At 66.7% G+C, this 21,012-nt stretch overlaps 3 protein-coding genes across 8 annotated transcripts in view; 2 read left to right on the top strand and 1 right to left on the bottom strand.

The window, feature by feature from the left end:
* The window catches only part of GLIS2 (GLIS family zinc finger 2), a 300,390-nt gene extending 297,027 nt beyond the window's left edge, over window positions 1–3,363 (top strand). Inside the window, exons 4-6 of the mRNA XM_049791163.1 lie at window positions 360–493; window positions 796–914; window positions 1,059–3,363. Of these exons, the coding sequence (XP_049647120.1) occupies window positions 360–493; window positions 796–914; window positions 1,059–1,837 (1,032 nt within the window). The 3' untranslated portion in view covers window positions 1,838–3,363. The remainder of the gene's footprint in view (window positions 1–359; window positions 494–795; window positions 915–1,058) is intronic.
* Window positions 3,250–21,012, bottom strand: part of LOC126033990 (mitochondrial import inner membrane translocase subunit TIM16-like) — a 42,169-nt gene continuing 24,406 nt past the window's right edge. Inside the window, exons 10-31 of one of the 6 annotated variants that reach the window (XM_049791156.1) lie at window positions 11,061–11,115; window positions 10,692–10,749; window positions 10,449–10,594; window positions 9,617–9,712; window positions 9,406–9,531; window positions 9,142–9,274; window positions 8,873–9,048; window positions 8,687–8,795; window positions 8,500–8,586; window positions 8,243–8,385; window positions 8,050–8,154; window positions 7,842–7,927; window positions 7,621–7,762; window positions 7,429–7,518; window positions 7,212–7,328; window positions 6,998–7,133; window positions 6,786–6,877; window positions 6,606–6,692; window positions 5,532–5,616; window positions 4,770–4,909; window positions 4,280–4,345; window positions 3,948–4,105 (exon numbers count right to left, since the gene is read on the bottom strand). In XM_049791156.1, the coding sequence (XP_049647113.1) occupies window positions 4,019–4,105; window positions 4,280–4,345; window positions 4,770–4,909; window positions 5,532–5,616; window positions 6,606–6,692; window positions 6,786–6,877; window positions 6,998–7,133; window positions 7,212–7,328; window positions 7,429–7,518; window positions 7,621–7,762; window positions 7,842–7,927; window positions 8,050–8,154; window positions 8,243–8,385; window positions 8,500–8,586; window positions 8,687–8,795; window positions 8,873–9,048; window positions 9,142–9,274; window positions 9,406–9,531; window positions 9,617–9,712; window positions 10,449–10,594; window positions 10,692–10,749; window positions 11,061–11,115 (2,362 nt within the window). In that variant the 3' untranslated portion in view covers window positions 3,948–4,018. Of the gene's footprint in view, window positions 3,269–3,300; window positions 3,539–3,947; window positions 4,106–4,279; window positions 4,346–4,769; window positions 4,910–5,531; window positions 5,617–5,985; window positions 6,066–6,306; window positions 6,527–6,605; window positions 6,693–6,785; window positions 6,878–6,997; window positions 7,134–7,211; window positions 7,329–7,428; window positions 7,519–7,620; window positions 7,763–7,841; window positions 7,928–8,049; window positions 8,155–8,242; window positions 8,386–8,499; window positions 8,587–8,686; window positions 8,796–8,872; window positions 9,049–9,141; window positions 9,275–9,405; window positions 9,532–9,616; window positions 9,713–10,448; window positions 10,750–11,060; window positions 11,116–21,012 lie in introns of those variants that run through there. The other 5 variants (XM_049791152.1, XM_049791151.1, XM_049791155.1 and 2 more) reach the window with 5 other exon arrangements.
* Window positions 13,022–20,806, top strand: VASN (vasorin). Its single transcript, XM_049791162.1, has 2 exons — window positions 13,022–13,160; window positions 18,141–20,806. The coding sequence occupies exon 2, from the start codon at window positions 18,151–18,153 to the stop codon at window positions 20,167–20,169; it is 2,019 nt and encodes a 672-aa protein (XP_049647119.1). The 5' UTR covers window positions 13,022–13,160; window positions 18,141–18,150; the 3' UTR covers window positions 20,170–20,806.

The raw sequence follows: 21,012 nt of genomic DNA, 5'->3' as shown, positions 1-21,012 counted from the left end.
ACTGGGGAGGGGACATGGGGCTGGAAGGTCATGGCAGAGCTTTATGGGGCTTGTTAGGGGGATGTGGGGCTGGGGGCGGCAAGCAGGGACAGTTTAGGGTTGGAGGGGGGGTTGATGGGGAGCTGGGGGCTGTGCAGAGATGCTGGGGGGTTGATATGGGGCTGGGGGGGGCTCATGCAAAGGGCCATTGCCATCTCCCCAGATGTTGATGCTGCTGTGCATGGGGTATGGGTGGTAGCTTGGGGGGGGGGGGGGCGGGGAATGAGGGGCAGGGGCTGGCCCTGGTGGGTGTCCTGGCCCCCTCCACCCACCAGTGCCCACCCCACCGGGGCCCCTCACCTCCTGCCTCCTGCCCACAGTGCAACCAGTTCTTTGACCTCCTGCAAGACCTGGTGGACCACGTCAACGACTTCCATGTCAAACCCGAGAAGGACGCCGGGTACTGCTGCCACTGGGAGGGCTGCGCCCGCCACGGCAGGGGCTTCAACGCCAGGTGGGCAAAGGAGGGGGCTCCAGGCATCGGGAGGGGGCTCTAGGGTCCCTGGGGGGGGGGCTGTTCTGAGTTGCTGTGGGGAGACAGGAGCCCAGCACTGGGGGTTGCGCTGCGGGAGGTTTCCAGCCAGCCAGCCCTTTGGCATGGTGTGCAAGGTTCTGGGAGGGCCAGATGACCGTGCTGGCCTGGATGTCCCTGTCGTCGCCGCCCCCCCCCCCCCCAAAGCCAGGGCATAGGGACAAGGAGGTACCCTGGGGGCCAAGGCTGTCCCCCTCACACCGACGTCCCCCCGACCCTGGCAGGTACAAGATGCTGATCCACATCCGGACGCACACCAACGAGAAGCCGCACCGCTGCCCCACGTGCAACAAGAGCTTCTCCCGCCTGGAGAACCTGAAAATCCACAACCGCTCGCACACAGGTCAGCGCCGGCCACCGCGCTCGCCCCGGGGAGCGGGGAGGCTTTTGGGGGGGGGGGGGGGGGGTGGGGGAGGGATGACACACAGGGGACCCGGCAGGGCTGGCCGTGCCACCCCGGCGGACTTGGCACTGTGCCATCCTGCAGGCGAGAAGCCCTACATCTGCCCCTACGAAGGCTGCAACAAGCGTTACTCCAACTCCAGCGACCGCTTCAAGCACACCCGCACCCACTACGTGGAGAAGCCCTACTCCTGCAAGATGCCGGGCTGCCACAAGCGCTACACCGACCCCAGCTCCCTCCGCAAGCACATCAAAGCTCACGGCCATTTTGTCTCTCCCGAGCACCCGGAGATGCTCAAGGTCCACCCACCTCCCAAAACGCCCCTGGGTTCGGCGGAAGTGCCCTACGTTAACGGGGCGCAGCTTGTGATCCCCAACCCCGCCGCCCTCTTCGCTCCCCCGGGGCTGCCGGCGTTGCCCATCCCTTTGGCCCCGGCACCGCTCGACCTCAGCGCTTTGGGCTGCGGGGCTGCCGGCGCCCTGCCTGGCCCCGTCTTGCCCCTCAACGGCGGCCCCCTGAACTTGGCCAAGAGCCCGCTGCTGCCCTCGCCCTTCGCGGCCGGGCTGGGGCTGCCCGTCATGTCGCTGCTGGCCGGCGGGGCCAAGGCCGAGGGGGAGAAGGGCAGCGGGGCCGAGGGGCGGCTGCCCAAGACGGGCAAGGGCCCGGAAAGCCGAAAGGAGAGGTGCGAAAGGACGGAGCCGGGGCGGCCGCGGGTCCCCCCCGAGAGCCTGGCGCTGCTGCCGGGGGCCGTGCTCGATCTCTCTGCCGGCGTCAGCTCGGGGGGCAGCCCCGAGGCGCTGCCGCCCGGCTGGGTGCTCATCCCCCCTGGCTCCTTGCTGCTCAAACCCGCCGCCGTGAATTGAGGGGCCCGACGATGCCCCGGGCCAGCCGCCGGCCCTGCGGGCAGATCCCTCTCCCTGGGAGTTGAGGGGGGGCATCACCCCCTTCTCCCCCTTGCAGCCCCCCTTCCAGCCCCGGCGGGGCCTCGCTCGTGCTTTTAACCGTCACGAAAGAAGAACGGACTCTTCTGAGAAAAGCAATAATCCCTCGGTGGCCGGAGCTGGCTGCGACCCCATGCCGGGGGGCAGCTGTGGGGCAGGCAGGGGTACGGGGGGGGTCCCCCTGCACCCCCCTGGCCCGGGCAGCCGGAAACACCGCTATTTATTTCTCGACCAGCCCCCTGCTCTGACAGGGTCCCACTTGGGCTCATCTGCTGCTGCCAACTCGGCATCATCTCCCTGCCCGAGGCCTCGGCATCGCCAGTGCTGGCGTGGGGGGGCTGCAGCCCCCAGCCTCCCACTGCAGGGAGAGGGAGGGGGGGTGACAGCTTGGGGACCGCCTCCTCCCACAGCCCTAAGCTGTACCCGGCCATGCCGTCCAACCCTGCCTGGCCGGCACGGCTGCGGACAGGGCCGCGGCCATGGCACCTCCGTGCCGGGCCCAGCTGGCTGGGCAAACGTCAGCCCGGTGCCCGCCTGCATCCCTCCCACTCTGTGGCCGCCCTCGTGCCCCACTGCCTCCCCGGCCCTCCCCGTGACAAGGCACACGGCCTTGTGTGCCGCTCGCCGTGCCGGCTCCGCGCCGGGGCAGAGCCACCCTGTTTAGCTATGTTCATACCTAACCATGTACCGCAAGCGCATGCAGGCAGCAGGCAGCGCGGGCAGGACTCCAGGCGCCGGCAGGGCTGCTGCCGGCAGCACGTTGGCACCAGCTGGCGGGGCACCCGCTCCTCGGGATGTGCTGGCTGCCCCCCCCTCCGCAGCGAGGATCCCTGATGAGCCCCGCCACAGGCAGCGTTGGGGTGAGCAGGACGCTGCCACAGTGCCAGGAGCGGGCAGCGTGCCCGGCCTCCTGGCGGCAGAGCTTAGAGCCTCTCCTGGCACATGCAGGGGGGTCCCACGTACCTCCCGCTGCCGGGCAGGACCCCTGCCCACAGCTTTCTCCGAACTGGGGTGGGGCAGCGGGGGTGTCCCCAATCCTGCCCCCTCCCCACTGAAAGGAGCCCCCGGCCGCACGCGCCCCGCAGGGAGCCGGTCTCCCTGCCCTCACCCTCCTTGGGCCGGGGCGCGGTGGCCGTCCGGCGCTGCCGCAGCCCCAGCATGGCCGCGGGCCATTGACCAGGCCGCCCCGGCCGGTGTACGGTGTACGTCTCCTCGCTCCTTCGTCGGTTTGTTGTTGCACATTCCAGGACATCAGTATTTTAACGGTCTCGAAGTGCCTTTCTATCGTAGTTTCTGGGTTGTTTTTATTTTCCTCCTGTTGGGCTCCATCGCTGTTAGCATAGCGTTTAAGGACTGCAGAAATAAGAGATAAGCTAACGACTATAACACTATATTCCTCCAGGAGAGAGGAAGTTTATTAAGAAAACAATAAAGTGAAGTTGAAGTAAGTTCCTGTTTCAGTCCACGACTGTGGTGATGGCAGCAGGGAGCCCTCAGTGGGACAGAGGGGTGCCGGAGGTGACGGGTGTGATCTCGGGGACACAGCTGGCTCTGCCTGGCGCCCCAGCGGGTCCCCATGCTCCCAGTCGGGCAGCCCCAGTGCCGGTGAAGCCCTGCCAGGATCTGCGGGATGAGCTGCGGGTGGGGAGGGCCGCAGCGCATCCCCCCATGGCCCCTTGCCCCGACCCAGCAGCTGCCTCAGCTGCCTGCCTGCGGTGGGAGAAGGGTAGTGGCACAGAGCTCCCGGCACTCCCGTGGTACAGAGCCAGAGGTATCCGTGCGTTCAGGCCAAGAGCGTCTGAACCCACCACAAAAATAGCTCCTGCAGCCTCCCCGGGTGCCATTTGAGCCCTGGCAGCCCTCAGTGCCCCGGGGACACCCCTTCTTCCCCAGCCGCCTCCTTCTTCCTCCTCCCTAGGGCAAAACCCAGCCCTGCCAGCCCCTTGCAGGTGCTGATCCCCGCTGGGGCAGTGGGCAGAGGTGGGCAAGTCCCCTCTCCCTCCCCGGGGTGCAGAGCAGCCAGGCCAGGTGCTAGAGGACACGGCATTTATTGGCTACCTATAAGTTAAAGGTGAGGGAAATGGGGTGCGGGGGTGGCAGGAGTCACGTCTCAGCTTTCCACCCCTTCTCTTTCTCGTCCTTGGCCTGGATACGGAGCTCCTCGTCCAGCCGCTCCTTGGCTCTCACCACCTGTGGGACACAGGGAAGGGGTGACACGGAGGGACGGAGCCGCCCTCTCCCCTCCCTGGCTCATTTGCGGTGATGCTCAGGCTCTGCTTCCTCCTGAATCCCAGGCAGGGGAAGGTGCCCAGAGCAGGGCTGGGGGCCAGCGCAGCCCCCCACTTCTCTCCTCCCTTTGCTCACCTTGGACTGCAGGTAGAAGGAGCCTCCCACTGACTTGTCATTCACCTTGAACAAGTGGTCGTAGTTCTGCCAAAGAGAAGCTCCCTGTCAGATTCATCTCTTCCGCCCTCCCCAGCCCTTAACCCTGGCAGCCTCCTGTTCCCTGCAGCGGTGCTGGAGGTGGCAAGTGCAATCTTGGGGTCATGGCTGGCTCTGCCCGACCCCCTGGCAGGTCCCCACACTCCTGGTCAGGCATGTCTGGAGAGCCCACGTCCCCTTCCCTGAGCAGCACTGCCGGGCAAATGCAGGGGCCAAGCCTGGCTAATGCCTGTGAGTTGCTGGCATGCTCCTCCAGCTGGGGCAGGAAAACCTCAAACTGGGATTAACTGGGCCCAGGACAGCACCCACACTCCCTTTGGGGACCAGTTGTCTCCCCCATGCTGGGCAGCAGCTGTAGGGAGGGCAGGGCCCTGCCAGCACCATCTCTCCCCAGATCCAAGGGAGCCTCTACCTTCTGGATCTCCTCCGGGTTGAGGTTTGAAACGTTGAGGATCTGCTGAGCTTCCTGGAGGCTGATGCCAATGATCCTGGAGGCAGCGGCGGACTGGGGCCTCTCTGAGCGCCCTCGCGCGTCTGCCGCCGCTCGGCTTGCTGCTCGGAGATACCGAGGGCGTGAGTCCCCCCCAGTGCTGCCTCCCCCCTCGGGACCCCCAGGCCTTGGGCGGGGGCGGGCAGCAAAGCCCACAGGCTCCGAGGTGCTCAGATCCCAGCTTCACCACTCTGCCCTCCTCATGCTGCCTCCAGCCCACGGGGGTCACCCGGATGAGGCGAACCGGGGGGGGGGGGGGGGGGCACCTGTTTGCTGTAGGCGCCCACAGCGAGCTGGGCTGCAGGCAGGCAGAGGCAAGCAGGGCAGGGCTGGGGCTGCCATGTCGCGGGGGACCATCCCTGCTCTGCCCTTTGGGGCTGCCGGGAGGTCTCGGAGCCTGGCAGCAGTGCCAGATCTGGGCTGGTGCCTGGGATGGCTGCCGGGAGCCCAGCTCAAGCTGAAGCTCCATTGGGCCAGCACCGGGAGACAGATTGTGACTGTCACCCTGCGACAAGCCTGTCAAGGGTCCCCTCTGGGCACAGCCCCGGGGGACGGGGAGCAGCGGGTTGCCCTGGGGAAGGGGGTGGGGATGCTGAGCGATGCCCAGGCCGAGACAGGGGAGAGCGGGCACGCTCCGCACACGGGGCGGCATCCCGACGCCGGGAGCGGCAGCTCGGCTCCTACCTGCGAACTCCTGGCGCAGCGCCCGCATGAAGGCCCGTCCGACCACCTGGGCCCCCACCAGGATGATCTGCGCCAGGTACTTGGCCTGCGGGGACATCCTGCTGTCACAGCCCCCCCCCGGACCCTGTCCCCAGCCGGGTCCTTTGCCTCCTCACCTCCCCTCGGGCCCTGCCCAGCCCCGGCCCCGGCCCCCGGGGCCCTGTAACCCTCCCCGAACCGGCCTCCTCACACCTCCCTGGGCCCTGTCTCCTCCCCGCGCCCTGCCCAGCATCATCCTCCGCCTCCCCGGGCCCCGTCCCTCCGGCTCCGGGCCTTGCCCAGCCCGTCCTCCGCCTCCCCGAGCCCCGTTCCCCATTCCCCGGGACCTGTACCTCCACCCCTAGGCCCTTCCCCCCGTCCCGGCCTAGGCCCGGCCCGTCACCAGCTCCGCCGCTTAGCCCCTGTCCCCCCTCACCATGTCCCCGCCGCCGCTTCCGCCCCCGGCGGTCACGGGGTCAGGGAGCGAAGGTCGCGGCGGTCACCGAGACGACGACGGCGCGGGGCGGAGCGCCCCGCTCCCGCTGGATACAGCGCCCCCTGGCGGACCCGCCTCCCGGGAGGTCCCGCCGATGTCCGGCGGGGCTGCGCTGCGCATGCGCAAGGGGTGGCGGGCGAGGCCCGGGCCGCGGCCTACCCCGGTGCCGGTCCTGTGTGTCGTCGTCCCCCCCCCCCCCCGGTCCCCGGTTTTCCACACCCCGACCCCGGCTCGGAATCACGGCAGGAGACGGGTGCTAGTGCAGCAGCTTTAATAGCGGGACCTGCCCGCGGCGGGCATGGGGCTTAACACCGCTGCCCGGCCTGGTGCGAGGCACGGCCCTCGGCCCCGCCGTGCCTCCCCTCAGCCGGGCCGGGCCGGGCCCGGCCCTGCGGCGGCTCTTCCTCCTCCTCCCTGCCGGGCCCGGGAGGCCGCGGGGGTCACCGGCGTGGTCCTCGGGGAGCCGGGGTCCAGCCTAGTCCTGCGGGAGGCCCGGTGGGGGTGAGGGGCGTGGCGGGACAGCGAGGGAGCAGGGGTCGTACCCGCCCCCCCGCACCTACCCACTCGTCCTCGTCCACCCCCTCGAAGGAGTCCTGGGGCAGCGGGTCGTCCCGGTTGCCCAGCCGGGCCACCATGGCGTTCAGGAGCTGCAAGGAGGCAGGGCAGAGCCATGAGGCCTGGGGCATCGCCCCCAGCCTGAGCCCCCCAGCAGGGTGGTCCCAGGGTGTCCCGGCACCCACCTCCTCCTTCTTCTGCTCGTCAGACTTCTCCTCCAGGTACACGGACGCAGGGACGAACTTCCGCGTCGGAGCCTCCTTCGGGGCCTCGCTCACTGGGAGAGCGGCGTTGCGGTGGGGCAGGAGGGCTTCGCCCCACAGTTCCCCCCCCCCCGCCCCGTCCATCCATCCATCCCTGCGGGCCCGGGGTCCTCACCCTGCCCCTCTGCACCCACCTGGTGTCATGTCGGCCGGCCGCATGCTGGCGTGGCGCTGCTGCCCGTCCTTCCCTGCCAGCCAGGCGCTGCCGCTGAGGGCCGGCTCCCACCAGACACGGGTCGGTGGGTAGATGTCGTCCTGGAAATACTCCTTCTGCGGGGGCGAGGGGCACTGAGGGGGGTCCCCCACCTCCTACACCACCCCAAACGTGGCTGGGTCCTCGCCACCTACCTTGACACGGGGCACGTGGAAAGCCACCGGCTCGAGGGTGCTCTGCCCAAGGCGCAGCGCCCGGGCGAACTCCACCTCCCGCACCTCGCACACCGTTTTGGGCAGGAAGATGAAGCCCTGATGGGGTGGAGGCGTGAGTGGGACCGGCTGCGGGTCTGGCAGCGCAGCCAGGGGGGTCAGGGACAGGCAGCACTGCCCCGGTGGGCTCCCCCTTTACCTTGTGGGGTTCATTGGAGGTGAAGCTGTTGCACTCGAGGAAATAGGGGGGCTCGGGTGTCACCTCGTAGAGGAAGACTCTGGTGTCACCCTGGGGACGAAGCAAGACAGGAGGGTGCATGGAGGGTCCCACCGCACTGTTGGGGCACTGTAGGCAGGTAGCCCCCCATTTTTTGGGGGGGGAAGCCCTCACCTTGCCAGTGAGGAAGACAACACCGGTATCCTCATCGTAGAAGGGCAGGAGGGTGGAAGGGGCCACGTCAAGGCCGAGGACAGACAAGGGTCCATCAGGCAGAGCCTGTGCCCGGTACAGGAGGATCCTCCTCTCGCTGCGGCTGCGGGGAGGGGACAATGGGGAGGGATGAGCACAGTGTCCCTTGGTGACCTGTGTCCCAGCCTTGTCCCCCTCTTTACCTATCAAAGCCAGATACCAGGAGGTAGTCACCGCCACAAACCCAAACCAGGCGTGCTCCACGGCCCCCCTCGGGACCCGGGCCCTCCTGCATGGGGTGAAGGTCACCATGCCTGCTCAGAGAGAGCTGGGGGTGCGGGCAGGTGCCCGCGGCAGGGAGGGTTCCTGCACCCCCAGCTCTCCAGCCCATCCCTGCCACTGTGATCATACCTGTTCAGGCTTAGGGCTGCGCCGGGGCTCGTAGAGCCGTAACCGGCCATCTTTGCTCACTGTCGCCAGCTTCTTCCCATCAGGGCTCCAAGATAGGCTGAAGATCTGGGGAGATGGATGGTGCGTCCCACCGCCACATCCCCTGCCTGGTCAAACGCGCCCCTCGAATGTCCCCAGATGTGTCATTCCTTACCTGATCGGTGTGTCCCTGTAGGCACAAGGCTTCCCGCCCAGCAGTCAGCTCCCAGATCCGCACCGTCATGTCATAGGAAGAGGAAACCAGGAGATCGGATGCCACAGGGTGGAAGCGGATGGAGTAGATCTTCTCTGTGTGACCTGGTAAGGTTGAGTGGTGCATGGCTGTCCCCCCCTGTGCCGGGATGCAGACACCACCAGGCTGGCTTGTCCCCAATGTGGAATGCTCGGTATGGCTCCTCACGTGCCCCTCACCTCGGAGGACAGCTTCAGGCTCCTGCAACATCTCCCGTAGCCCTCCCTCGGGGATCCGCCACAGCCGGATCTTGGCGTCTTCGCCCGCTATGGTGCCAAAATGGATGGCCAGTGGTTAATATGGTGATCTGGTATACCTGGTGCTGGGGCCTAGCTTGGCGCACTCCCCTGGGGACAGCACACATACCAACAGCGAGGCGCTGCGGGTCAAAGGGGTCCCAGGAAAGGTCAGCCACTGCTGCGCTGTTCTGGATGGTGGGCACGGCCGTGTCAGGGAGACGGCCAGGCTTGGAGAGCTGCGGGAGAGAGCCAGGGGATCACCCGCACTGCACCCGCTGGTGTTGTGCTGACCACTGCGCCGCGCCGGGGGTACCTCAAGGACGGCGATCTGGCCACCGGCAGAGAGCAAGGGCAAGGCGACACGCTGGTGGTTGGCGCAGAAGCCGTCGCACTCGCCCGGCGTGGTGAGGCTGAGCCCCCGCAGGTTGGTGAGGTGGGTGTCGCGGTGCAGCACCCTGCCCTGTGCGTGCCGGAAGCGGGAGCTGGGCCCTGGCGCAGGCAGGGGACAGGTGAGCGCCCGGGTCCCTCCCTCCGGCACAGCCCCAGCCAGGGGACCCCGAGCCTGGCCCGCCACCCGCTCACCCAAAATGCACTGCAGCGACTTCTGGCTGGGGCTGCTGGCGAAGCCACTGGAGGGGCCGGTGCTGGCTGACAGGGAGGTGGCAGCGCTGCCCGGTGAGGCCAGCGAGGATGGCGAGGAGTAGCCACTGCCCTCCTACAGGAGAGAGAGCAGGTGGGCAGGGGGTGCTGGCATCCCAGCCCTCCCCCTGCCCTGTGGGATAAGGGCAGCAGGCATCCCCCGACCCCTTGGCACCCCTGGCACGCTCCCCAGCACCCCATGCTCACACTTCGGTCAGCGTCGGTGGGGCCGGTGTTGCTGGTGTTGGCTGCCTGCAGCTGGGTGCAGGCGATGACGGGGGAGGTGAAGGTCTCCGTGGGTCTCCGTGCGGGGTGCAGGCTCACCCTCCCCACCTGTTGTCGGGCAGAGCGGTGGGCAGGGGGCAGTGGCAGCCCCTGGCAATGCCACTGGCGAGGACAGCCCCCGGGTGACACTGACCTGCTGGCTGTCCCCTGCCCACCAGGCCTGGGCGCTGGTGGCTGGCAGCATCCCGGCACAGTCAGGGAACAGATCCTCATGGAAGTCCTGGATGGACTGCAGGAGAGGGGACAGGGTGAGGTCGGTGTCCCTGAAACCCCACAGCCCCCGTCCTGCTGCCATCTGGTAGTGCCTGGGCTGGGACACCCCTGAGCACGCCCTGGACTCCCCCAGGCACCTGGCGGCACCCCAGTCCCTCCGGCTGCAGAGCCCCGTCCCCGCAAGCTGCGCGCCGAAGCCTGTAGGTGTCAGACGCTGCCCGGCGTTGGGCTGCCTCACGCACCCCTGAACGCAGCCAGCCTCCAAAACAGCACCCGGCTCCCAGCATCACCCCTTCCAGCGCCCGTGTTTCAGCACGCAGCCTCCAGCTTTAAGCACCCAGCATGCCAGATCTGGCACCCAAGATCCTGCCTCCAGCACCCAGACTCTGCTACCCAGCACCTAAATTTTGACTGCTTTAAGCACCCGGCATTCGGGATCTGGCACTGAGCACCCATTACACAACAGCACCCAGCAGGTAGCACCCAGCTTTCAGAATCCACTCTCCAGCACCCAGTATCTTGCATGCAGCACTCAGCTTCCCAAACCTAGCACCCAGCAAACCCAGCCTCTGTTACCCACCATCAGCACCCAGATTTCAGCACCCAGCACCCAGGTTTTGCCTCCTCTCCTGCTCTTCCCAGGCTGGGGACCGGGCTGCCCCCACACCCAGGTGCCCTTTGTCACCCAGTGCCGACGAGGTGTCACCCATGACACGGCACCAGGCACCCATGACACGGTAGTCCCCCCTTACCTTGCGTGGCACCAGGTAGCTGACGGGGACGAGGGCGGTGTCGGTGAGCTGCAGGATGCGGAGCACCTCGCAGGCCATGACATCCAGGGCCAGGCGTGGCACAGCAGCCAGGCCCCGCGTGCTGCCCTCTGTCCGGCACTGGGTCACTGGGGGACAGGCAGGGTGGCCGTGGGGCAGGCAGCGCGGGCAGGGGCAAGGCCCCCGGCACTGCTGAGAGCCTGGCGCGGGATGTATCCTGCTTACCCTGGGTGAGTGCTGGCTGTGCAGGTGCTGCTTCGAAGCAGTACAGGAGGTTTTCTCCCTGGAAGAGAGGCGGAGGGGACGAGGCATGAGTGGGGCTGTGGGGAGCACCCCACCGTACCCACATGTACCCTGCTGCACCTCACTACACTCCCCTGCACCCTACTGCATCCTCCTGTACCCCACTGCACCCACATGCACCCTGCTGAACCCCACTACACCCGTATGCACCTCATTGTACCCCCCTGCATCCTTCTGCATCCCACTGTGCCTTGCTGCACCCCAGCACACCATGCTGCACCCCACTGCATTGTCCTGCATCCTCCTGTACCCCCCTGCACCCCGCTGCGCCCTGCTGCCGTGGGACCTCACCTTCCCCGCCAGCACCAGCAGCCCCGTGTCAGCATCGTACAGTGGGATGGCCGCCCTGCAAGGGAAAGGAGGGTGCTGAGCCAGGGGCACCCATCGGTGCAGCACCCTGACAACCTGGGGTCAGATCCTGCACCTTCCCCCACTGGTACACGCCCCAGACCCTGTCCTGGGGAAGAGTGGGGCAGGATGAGGCCCTGCTGGCAGCAGGAGGGCAGCGCCCGTGCCAGGCAGTGCCGTTAGCGTGCCAGGCTGCTCTCCTGACTTGCAGCTCCCCACAGCACGACCCTCGCTGTCCCACCCTGGGCTGACGGGTTTGCAGTGGGACGGCACCGCCGCCCGCTTCCAGCCCCGGCTGCGTGGTGTTCACCGCAAAGCCGTGCCCAGCCGTGGGGCATCCCTCTGCCAGCCTTGCACCCTGCGCCCAGCGATGGCACCCAGCCCCGCTTGGGGAAGCCGCCGGCACCTGCAGGGGAGCCCCAGGGCCGGCTGGGCCGGCTGGGCCAGTTTGGGGCAGGCACGTGGCGCACCCCGGCACGCCGTCCGCCTCGCCCGACACCTGCCATGCCAGCCAGCCCCGGGAGTGCCCCGCGGAGGGGGCTGTGCCGGCTGGAGCGTGTCCCTGCTCCTTGTCCTGCACCCTGTCCCAGCCTGTGGCTGGGGGGTGCTTGGTGGCCGGAGGGGCCCATGGCTGGGGGGACACTTGGTGGCTGCGGGGGACGGTGGTCAGGATGCGCTCGGTGGCCAGAGGGGACCATGACTGGGGGAATGCTTGGTGGCTGGAGGGGATGATGACCAAGGGGATGCTTGGTGGCGAGAGGGGACTGTGACTGGGAATACTGGGTGGCTGGAGGGGACGGTGATGATGAGAAGCATGGAGCTACCTCTCTGCCTTTGCTCGGCTGGGGCAGGGAGGGAGCTCCCCCGGCAGAGAACAAAGGGACCATCTATTACTTTCGTTTGACATTTCTGTGGCTGCGCCGAGGGGAGAGAACCGTGCTGTGCTGTTCCATGCCGGCGTTTGACACCGTGTGGCTCTGAGGAAATATGGTGAAACAAGGCTGTGCCACGCTCCCACCCCAGCAGGTCCCCAAGGCAGGGACACCCCGCTGCTGCCACAGGTTGGCACAAGGGATGGCCGTGGCTGATACAGCATGGTCCTGCCCCGGGACTGTTGGCACAACATAGGCAAACACCGCTGGGACGGCCGTGGCAGGCACCGGGGTCCCCTGCCTGGCTGCAGTCACCGTTACCAGCACTGCCACCACCACCAGGGCCCGGGGTTGGGACAAGGGCACCCTGGGTGCCTGGTTGTCTCAGCCCAGCCCGTGCCGTCCTCGTGGTGCCAAACGGGGAACGTTGTCTCTGTGGCACTCGGCACAACTCTGCCGTCCCTGGGGCGTGGGGGCGGCCCTGCGAGGGCCACCCAGTGCCCCCCTGTCCCCCAGCAGACAGTGTCAGGGGCTCTGTGGATGCCGGGGGCACGGGCGTACCGGAGCCCACAGGTGCCAGGGTCCCCGGTTACCCTGGGTACACTGGGGTGCCAAGGATGCCCAGCCGCTGGTGTTTACCAGGGGGTTCCAAGGGTGCCGGGGCCCTGGGCATGCTGGAGGTGCCAGGGGTGCCAGGGGTCCCCTGGATGCCGGGGAGATGAGGGAGATACCGATACCTGCACCTATACCTGCACCTACCCCTATGTGTATATGCACTGGGGGTGCTGGAAGCCCAGGTACCCCGGCCCCAGGGATGCTGGAGGTCCCGGGGGGCCTTGGAGGGTTCTGGGGCTCCGGGAGCTGCCGGGGGTCCCGAGGGTCCCTGTGACTCTGGGGGCTCCGGGAGCTGCTGGGGGGGAGGGAGGGGGGGGCGGGGAGCCCCGCCCCCTGTCGGGCCCCAGGTGCGCAGGGGGCGGAGCCTTCGGGGCAGCCGTGCCCCACCCCTCCTCCCCTGTCCCCTACGGCCAATGGGAAGGCGGCGGGAGGGCAGGCTCCGCCCCCCGCGCTTTTAAAGCCGCCCCCCTCGCCCGGCACCGCCAGAGAGGGGAGCGTCCGCCCGGCCGCCGGCTGCTGCCGCCATGGACTGATCGCCCCGGCCCGGCCCGCCCCGGTGAGTTCCGCGTCCTCAGGCGCCGCTGCCCCGGCCCTCTCCTCGCCACGGGGCCGGGGGCTCGCGGGGCGGCGAGCCGCGGGCGGGAGGGGGCTTTGCTGGGCACCCGGCGGCTCAGGGGGGTGGCGGCGGGGCCGAGGGGTCCCCATGGGCCTCGGCTGGGCTACGGGGCACCTGGGGCCGGCCACCCTCCCCGGGTGACAGGGTGTCACCCAGGCCTCGGCTGCAGCCAGGGCACCCGGGGCCAGCACCTCGCTCCAGGCCTGGGGTCCCCCCAAGCCTTGGCTGAGCCGGCGAGCACCCGGCTGTCCCCTGCCTGGGCTGGTGGCAAGGCCTCAGCCAGCCTGGGGTGACAGCACTGCGGTGAGCAGGGCCCCAGGTCCCCTGTCCCTGCCTGTGCCTATCCTGCCGTGGGATGTGCCAGGGTCTGGCCCGGAGACCTTGGCCTGCTGCTGCTTCGATCATGGGGAAGGGGAGAGATGTGGCTGGGGCTAATGTGGAGCCCAACTCCCTCCAGCCGTGGCCGGGTGGCTGCAACTCACCCTGCCAGCAGAAGGGCTCCAGGACCCACACGGGACGGCAGGGTCCTGGACCCATCCCATGCTCACCCTGTCCCGGCAGACGTGGCGGCAGAGCTCGCCCTTTGGGGTCAGGCAGAGGTGGGAGCTGCTGGCAGCAGTGTCCACCACCACCCTTCTCAGCAGAAGGCTCGGCTGGGGTGGGGTTTGGCTGCCCTTGCCCTGCCTGTCCTCAGGGGCCAGCATCCCCGGTTGCTGACCCGCCATGGGGCCAAGTGGGGTCCCCGGGCAGTGACGGTGAGGGTTTCCCCCTTGGCTGGCACAGAAGGATGGGTGCCAGCAGGGCCACCGGCCAGCCTGGCTGCTGGCCGGCAGGGATATCCCACTGCCTCTCCTGCTGCCACCTCCCTGCGTGCCTCATCGTCTCCCAACGTGCGTTGGGGAGGTGCTGGCCCCTGTCACCCTCTCTAGGTGTGACTTTGGGCCACCATGGGGTAAGTGTCCCTTCCCATGCCTGGCTCCCTCCTGGGATGGCAGCTGCCATGAAAGCCAGCTCATCCCAGCAGAGATGCTCCAGTTCCAAGACCCCTCTTCCCAACCAAAAACCCCCAACTTGTGTCCACCCTGTACACCCACTCTCGCCACTTGCCCCACGCTGGCAGGTCTCGTCTTGCTGGGACTGGGGCAGCTGGACTGACCTGACCCAGCCAGGGCCGTGCTGCTGCCCACACGGCGCTGGGCAGTGCCGCCGTCAAGGATGACACTAATTACTATTTTTCCCCACACCACGCCAAGGCCGGGTGGCCTCACCGGGTGGCCCTGACGCAAGTGCTGCCTGCCCGGCTGGCTCTGCCGGTGGGACGCGGCAGGAGGAAGCGCTTGGGGACAGCCGCGGCCACCCCAGTCACGCTGTAGGAATCTGCCCGTGCTGCCGGGGCCGCGCGTGGCAGCATCGCCGGCCTCCTCCCAACCTCTGCCGCTGTTCGGGCTCCTCCGGAGGCGGTTTGGCTGCCGGTAAAGCGGCTCTGCTGGTTTTTCTCCTTGCTGGCACCTGAGCCAGGGAGCGTGGCCGGGTCAAAGGGGCAGGAGCGGGATGGAGGGGCCGGCAAGCGCTCCAGGGAATGCAATAACCAGGCCTGCATTCCTCCGGGGCTGCTGCGGAAACTTTAATTAAATAGGGAGGGGAGCCTGGGAGGAGGTGGGAGCTGTGGCGGTGCAGGGTGGGTTGAAGGGGAGGAGGATTAAGGGCTTAATCCTGCATCCCCCCGGCTGCGTCTCGGGAGGGGACATGTGCTGACATGGGCTCGTTTGGGGGGATGTAAGGGAAGGGAGCAGCGTCTGCATCCCGCCCGGCGAAGGCACCGTGTCCTTGCCTGCAGTGACAGGGACAGAGCCCAGGGCCCAGCTTCATGCTGGGCCCCCTGTCCTGCCAGCCACGGAGGCAGCCCACCGGCCTGCCTGCCGGCAACAACAGTGGCTTTGTTTGGCTGCGGGGCCTCACTCACCGGTGCGGGGAGGGATATCCCAACCATGCTGGGTTCCCCAGGGAGAATGGCTGTGTCCCCGAGTGGTGGGGAAGGGCAGGAACGCCCAGGAGGGCTCCTCTGGCCCTTCCTGTGCAGGTGTCACCCTGCAGCACAGGGACAGCATTGGTTTCATCCTTAAAACATGGTGGGTGCGAAGCAGGGCGTCCCCAGCTGAGTCCCTAGCCCTGGGCAGGCAGCGGGATGGCCCGGCCTGGGGGGCTGCAGGCAGGGAGGGGGGAGATGGTGCTCCCACCCCAGCAGGCTGGCAGGGAAAGGCTGAGCCGGGACTGGGGGAATCTGAGCCTGGATCCTCCCCACAGCCGGAAAATATGAATAATTCGGCAAATATCTGCGGTGCAGGCGTGGGGGAGCCCAGCCAAGGCAGCAGCAGGCCGCTGGCAGGGCGGTCCTAACACCTCCAGCAGAAACGGGGCCCCCTCTCCGCCCCTGGGGGCTCCCCCGGGATGTGGGGAGGCTGTTCCCCTGCCCCGCTCCATTTTGGAGGGGTGAGCACCCTGGCGAGTCTGGGCCGGGTTAACCCCTCACTGCCTTGAAGTAGCATCAGGGTGCAAGGGCGGGATGCCGGCGTGTGCCGGCGGAGCGGGGTGATGCCAAGGGAGAGGTGGCGGAGGCGTGCGGGTGGAGCAACTGTGCCAGCCTGCCCGGCGCTCGTGGTGAGGCAGGGATGCATGGCCGTGGCCGGGCCGGCAGAACCTGCCCAGAGCGGGGAGCCTGGCAGGCGGGGAGGAAATGCCAGCGTAATTAAAGGGACGAGAGAGACTTGGAGTCAGCAGCTGGTTGCAGCACGGGACACGTCAGCGAAACCCGACCCTGGCATTGCAAAACCAGCCCTGGCTTCGCCAGCCTCCCGCAGTCCTGGCCACGCTCTGGCACTGCCCACCCGGGTGGCCTGGCACGGCGGCGGCACCGCGGGCATGCCCGGCACCCTGCGCCCAGGGCTTTGCCTGCCAGCCAGCACTCTCGGGCTGCCAGAGCCACCTCGAGGGCTGGCATGGCGGTGAGGGCTGCCGGATCTGCCCCCAGCCCCCTTAGCCCCAGAAAGCGCTTCACAGGGTCTCCATGATGCTATTTGGGCTCTACTCAGTCCTCATGCCGGGCACCGCTGGCCTGGCTGTGATGTGGGGGTGCGGCAGGACCTGGCAGCGGCGAGGGGGCTGGGGGCTGAGTTGGGGGTGCCGGGGAGGGGACTTGGTGACTGTGAGCCCCTGGATGCGGCACAGCTCCTCCCTGGCGTCGGGGGGCTGACGGCACAGGTCACGGCGGGGCAGGGCCGGTTGGGCCAAGTGACTCAGGCGGTTGCGGTGACCCTGCCCAGCAGCACAGGCGCACCCCACCCTTGGGTGCACCCCACCCTGGGGGGGGGGGGCCCACCCTCGGAAGATGCGAGGACAGAGCTGGCCGCCACGTTAACCCTGTCTGGCTGCGGGTGAGCGCCGGTGCCTCTGCGGCATGGGGGGCTCTCTGCAGGCCGGGGCTGCACGGTGGGTCCAGCACGGGTCCAGTCCCTCCCACAGCTGTCGGCGCAGGATGTGGTGTCCCTGCATCGGACGGGGCCCCCCACAGCGGAGGGGCGGGTGGGGCAGGCGGCACGTGCTGCTGCATGACCCGGCAGCCCCCCGCATGCAGCGGGGGCCCCTCGCGAGAGCCGCAGGGCCCGGGGTTTGCCGGGAGCTATGAAGAGCTTGGAGCAGGGGAGGAGATGGCGATGGCCAGGGCTGGGGAAGGGTCTGGCGGGGCAGGATGCCGGCAGCACTCACACCTCTAGCAGTCTGGGGGGATTTGCCTCTTCCTTGCCCGAGAACGCCCCTCTGCCACCCCCACATGCCCCTGAGATGGGCTGGCAGGAAACCTCGGGTCCCTGGCCCAGCCTGTGCTAATTAGCAGTGTCATTAAAAGGGTCAAAAGATGAGGTTGAGAGAGAAGCCAGCTGCGACATTGGCCGGGTATTGATGGGGGGCTGGAACAGGGGTGGTTACAGCCTCGCTCACCCCAAGAGCATCCTCCCCTCCATCCCAGTCCCTGTCCCTGAGGGATGAGGATGCAGCCCAGGGTTCTGTGCCGAGTCCCTGGGGTGCCAGCAGGGAGGGGAATAGCAAGGTGACCCATGGCCCCCAGGGGACAGGAGCTGGCTTGGGTGAGTACGAGCCCCAGGACTCTGTGGGGACGCAGCTGGCTCTGAAGGGCACAGGAGGGACCTGTGGGCAGGGGAGCACGCGGCTTCTTCGGCCCTACAGCCTGCGCTCAGGCCACGCCACAGTGGGTGCCACCTCTGGGTGACCCTGTCCCTGAGGGGATTGCTACCGCTGGCGATCTGGGCAGGAGCAGACCCCGTGGGTGCAGCTGCCAGGATGGCGGCACAAGCAAAGGGTTAGGTGGTGCTCAGAGTGCTGGGAAGGCCGGCCAGGCTCCTACCCCCTCCCCTGGCTCCCAGCTCCAGTAGTGCCTCTGTTCTGAATCCCCCATGTTTGATTTGCACCTTGCCAAGAGCAGCTGGGGAGGTAGGGACCCTTGCCCTGCTGCGTACTGGGGGTCTCGGTGCCCCACCGGAGATGATAGCAAGAGACCAGGTTAAAGCCGGTGCGACGTGTCTCGTGGTAGAGCCTGGGGTGTGCAAAGGTATCATGTCACTAAATCCTGGGGGTCTGGGGAGGAGGAGGGCATGGAGCTGGGGCAGGCAGCCCACACGCCGCTTTGCTCTCACCGGTTTTGTCCCGGGCCACAGTAGCGCAGAGGCAGGAGCGTGGCAGGGACTTTCCTCCTCCCTCCGTGGTCCCTTTGAGGCCGGAGGGTCCCGGGCAGAGCACAGGGAGACAGTTCACACACCCCAGCAGTGGGGGGGTCTGAGGCACCCCACAGCTCTGCCAGCCCAGGGTCCCCTCAGGTCCTAACCTTGGCTGGGTTTCTCTCTCCCACAGAGCTGACACCATGAACCAGCTGATCCTTTGCACGCTGCTTCTCTTGGCCCCCAGGGACCTGGCAGGGGCATGTCCCACAGGCTGCCAGTGCCAAGACCCCAAGACCATCCTGTGTGCAGCTAGACGGGGCCAGACCGTGCCCCAGGGGCTGCCCCCCAACACCCTCTCCCTCTATGTCTTTGAGAATGGCATCACGATGCTCAGTGAGGACAGCTTTGCGGGCCTGCCTGCCCTCCAGCTCCTGGACCTCTCACAAAACAAGATCACCAGCATCCAGAAAAACATCTTCCAGCCCCTGACAGAACTCGTCAACTTGGACCTGTCCTCCAACCAGCTGCAGGAGATCACCAACGAGACCTTCCATGGGCTGCGGCTGCTGGAGCGTCTCTACCTGCAGAAGAACAGGATCCAGCACATCCACGCTGCTGCCTTTGACACGTTGGAGAACCTGCTGGAGCTGAAGCTGCAGAACAACCAGCTCTGGGCTGTGCCCCCCCTCGACCTGCCCAACCTCCTGCTGCTGGACATCAGCTGGAACAAGATCCCCACCATTGCACCGGGGGCCTTCCATGCTGTCAACATCGAGTCCCTGAAGATTGCGGGGCTGGGCTTGACGAGCTTAAATGAGGAGCTCTTCCAGGCCCAGAACAACCTCCATGAGCTGGACGTCTCTGACAACCTGCTGGAGCGTGTCCCAGCGGTGCTGCGGCGGCTGGGGAGCCTCACTAAGCTCAGCCTGGCCGGCAACGCCCGCATCTCCCAGCTGCCCGCGGAGGACTTCCACAACCTTCACAACCTCCAGGAGCTGGACATCAGCAACCTCAACATCAACACCATCCCTCGGGATTTCTCCAGCTTCTTCCCCAGGCTGCGAGCCGTGACGGCCGCCGGCAACCCCTTCAACTGCATCTGCCAGATGAGCTGGCTGGTGCAGTGGGTGAACGCCAGCAGCGTGGTCCTCCGGCGGCCTGAGGAGACACGCTGCCACTTCCCCCCCAAAAACTCCGGCAAGCTCCTCCACCACCTGCAGTACGCCGACTTTGGCTGCCCCACCACCACCACCACCACCACCCCCACCACGCCACGCACCACCACGCTGCCACCGCCTGTGCCACTCCCCACCAGCAGCCGCCCGGTGCCGCAGCCCAGCACTGCCGCTCCCACCCTGGGGGCCCTGGCCCCCCAGGGCAGCTCCACGCTGGTGCCCTTCAGCGGCCCCCCGGCCCCCACCAGCCCCCCCCTGCCCATCTGTCCCCCTCGCACGTGTCTGAATGGCGGCACCTGCCACCTGGGTGCCCAGAACCACCTGGAGTGCCTGTGCCCGGTGGGCTTTGCCGGGGTGTACTGCGAGATGGAGGTGAGGGGGACGACACCGTCCCCAGCCACGCAGGCACCGCCACCCAGCCGGCGGATCAGCATCACGCAGGTCAGCAGCACCTCCCTCAAAGTGGACTTGCAGAACTATGTCCAGTCCAAAGCGCAGCTGAAGGGCATCCGCTTGAGCTACCGAAATCTCTCTGGGCCAGACAAGCGGCCAGTGATGCTGCGTTTGCCAGCTTCACTCTCTGAGTATACGGTGCGGGCGCTGAAGCCCAACTGCACCTACCGTGTCTGCATTGGGCCCCTGGGGGAGAAGGTCTCCAAGGAGGAGCACTGCGCCGAGGCGCAGACCTTGCCGGTGAGCCACCAGCAGCACTCTCCCGTCACCCAGAGCAAGGACAGCAACCTCACCCTGATGATCGTCCCAGCACTGGCTGCTGTGCTGCTGCTGGTGGTGGTGGTGACTGCCGGCATGTATTATCGCCGGCACCGCCGGGCGAAGGCGCACGCCAGCACTGGGGTGGACGCGAGCCCACTGGAGCTGGAAGGGGTGAAAGCCTGCCTGGAAAATGGGGATTTGAGCAGCCATGGCCACAAGGTCCCGGAGGCAGCAATGCTTTCTGGCGGCTCTGAGTGTGAGGTCCCACTCATGCAGTCGCACTACCCCAGCAACAACAACACCCCAGGGCTCAAACCCTCCTATTTCTGAGCCAGGTGGGAAGGGGCTGCTGGGCGAGGGGAGCCCTGGACAGACGAGGGTTGAGCTCCAGCGGTAGCACCTGGCCGTGTCCCTCCGGGAAGAGGAACAGTGAGGAGCTAACTGAATTAAGGCAGAAAAACCCCAAACCCATAACGTGCAATTTCCAAGAAGTGGCCACGTTTCAGGAGGAGACACTAATTTTACTGCTCGGTGCCTTGATTTCTGTGACTCTACGTAGAACGTGGGTAGCGAAAGAGAGGGGTTTGGGTTTTTAATTTGGGGTTTGGGTGAGCTTTTTTTAGCTACTGCTAAAAAGAAAGCTGCCAGTGACTCGGCTAAGGGACATCCACGTGCTGGTAACAAGGGTCCTTTAGCAGAGCATGGCCTGTGACCCTCAACTCCCTGGAAGCTGATGTGAGCAATAAGGCCTGGCCGAGGTGCTGGGACCCTCGGGACCCCCGGGCCAAAGGAAGTGTCGAACAGGCAAACCGGGAATTGAAGCTTTAAGAACTCGGAGAGAATATTTATACATGGTTATTTCCCATTTCTTCTGGGAAAAACTCTTTTTTTTTCTAGTACAGGTTTGTGTACACCTCTTTTGTAAGGCAGACCAGAAGGGTGTCTTTTTGTAAAAAAAAAAAAAAAAAAAAAAAAAAAAAAAAATTAAAATCACAACAATGAAAACCTCTGTGCAGCCCTGCGTGCTTTTGCCCATCTCTCCCTGGCTTGTGGGCAGCGGCACGGGCAGTGCGGTGTGTCCCCTGTGGAGGAGCGGGAAGGTCAGCTGCATCCTCCCGTTGTTGGCGAGCGTGGGGATGAGTCAGGGTGATGGGGGGGAGGGGGGACAGTTTT

The sequence above is a fragment of the Accipiter gentilis genome, chromosome 33 (assembly GCF_929443795.1).
Source record: "Accipiter gentilis chromosome 33, bAccGen1.1, whole genome shotgun sequence".
NCBI lineage: Eukaryota > Metazoa > Chordata > Aves > Accipitriformes > Accipitridae > Astur > Astur gentilis.
The sequence above is the reverse complement of the archived record's forward strand: the minus strand, read 5'-3'. Positions and strand labels throughout refer to the sequence as shown.

Coding starts and splice junctions, on each gene's coding strand:
- VASN (XM_049791162.1), top strand. CDS start 18,151: ATGAACCAGCTGATCCTTTGCACGCTGCTTCTCTTGGCCCCCAGGGAC.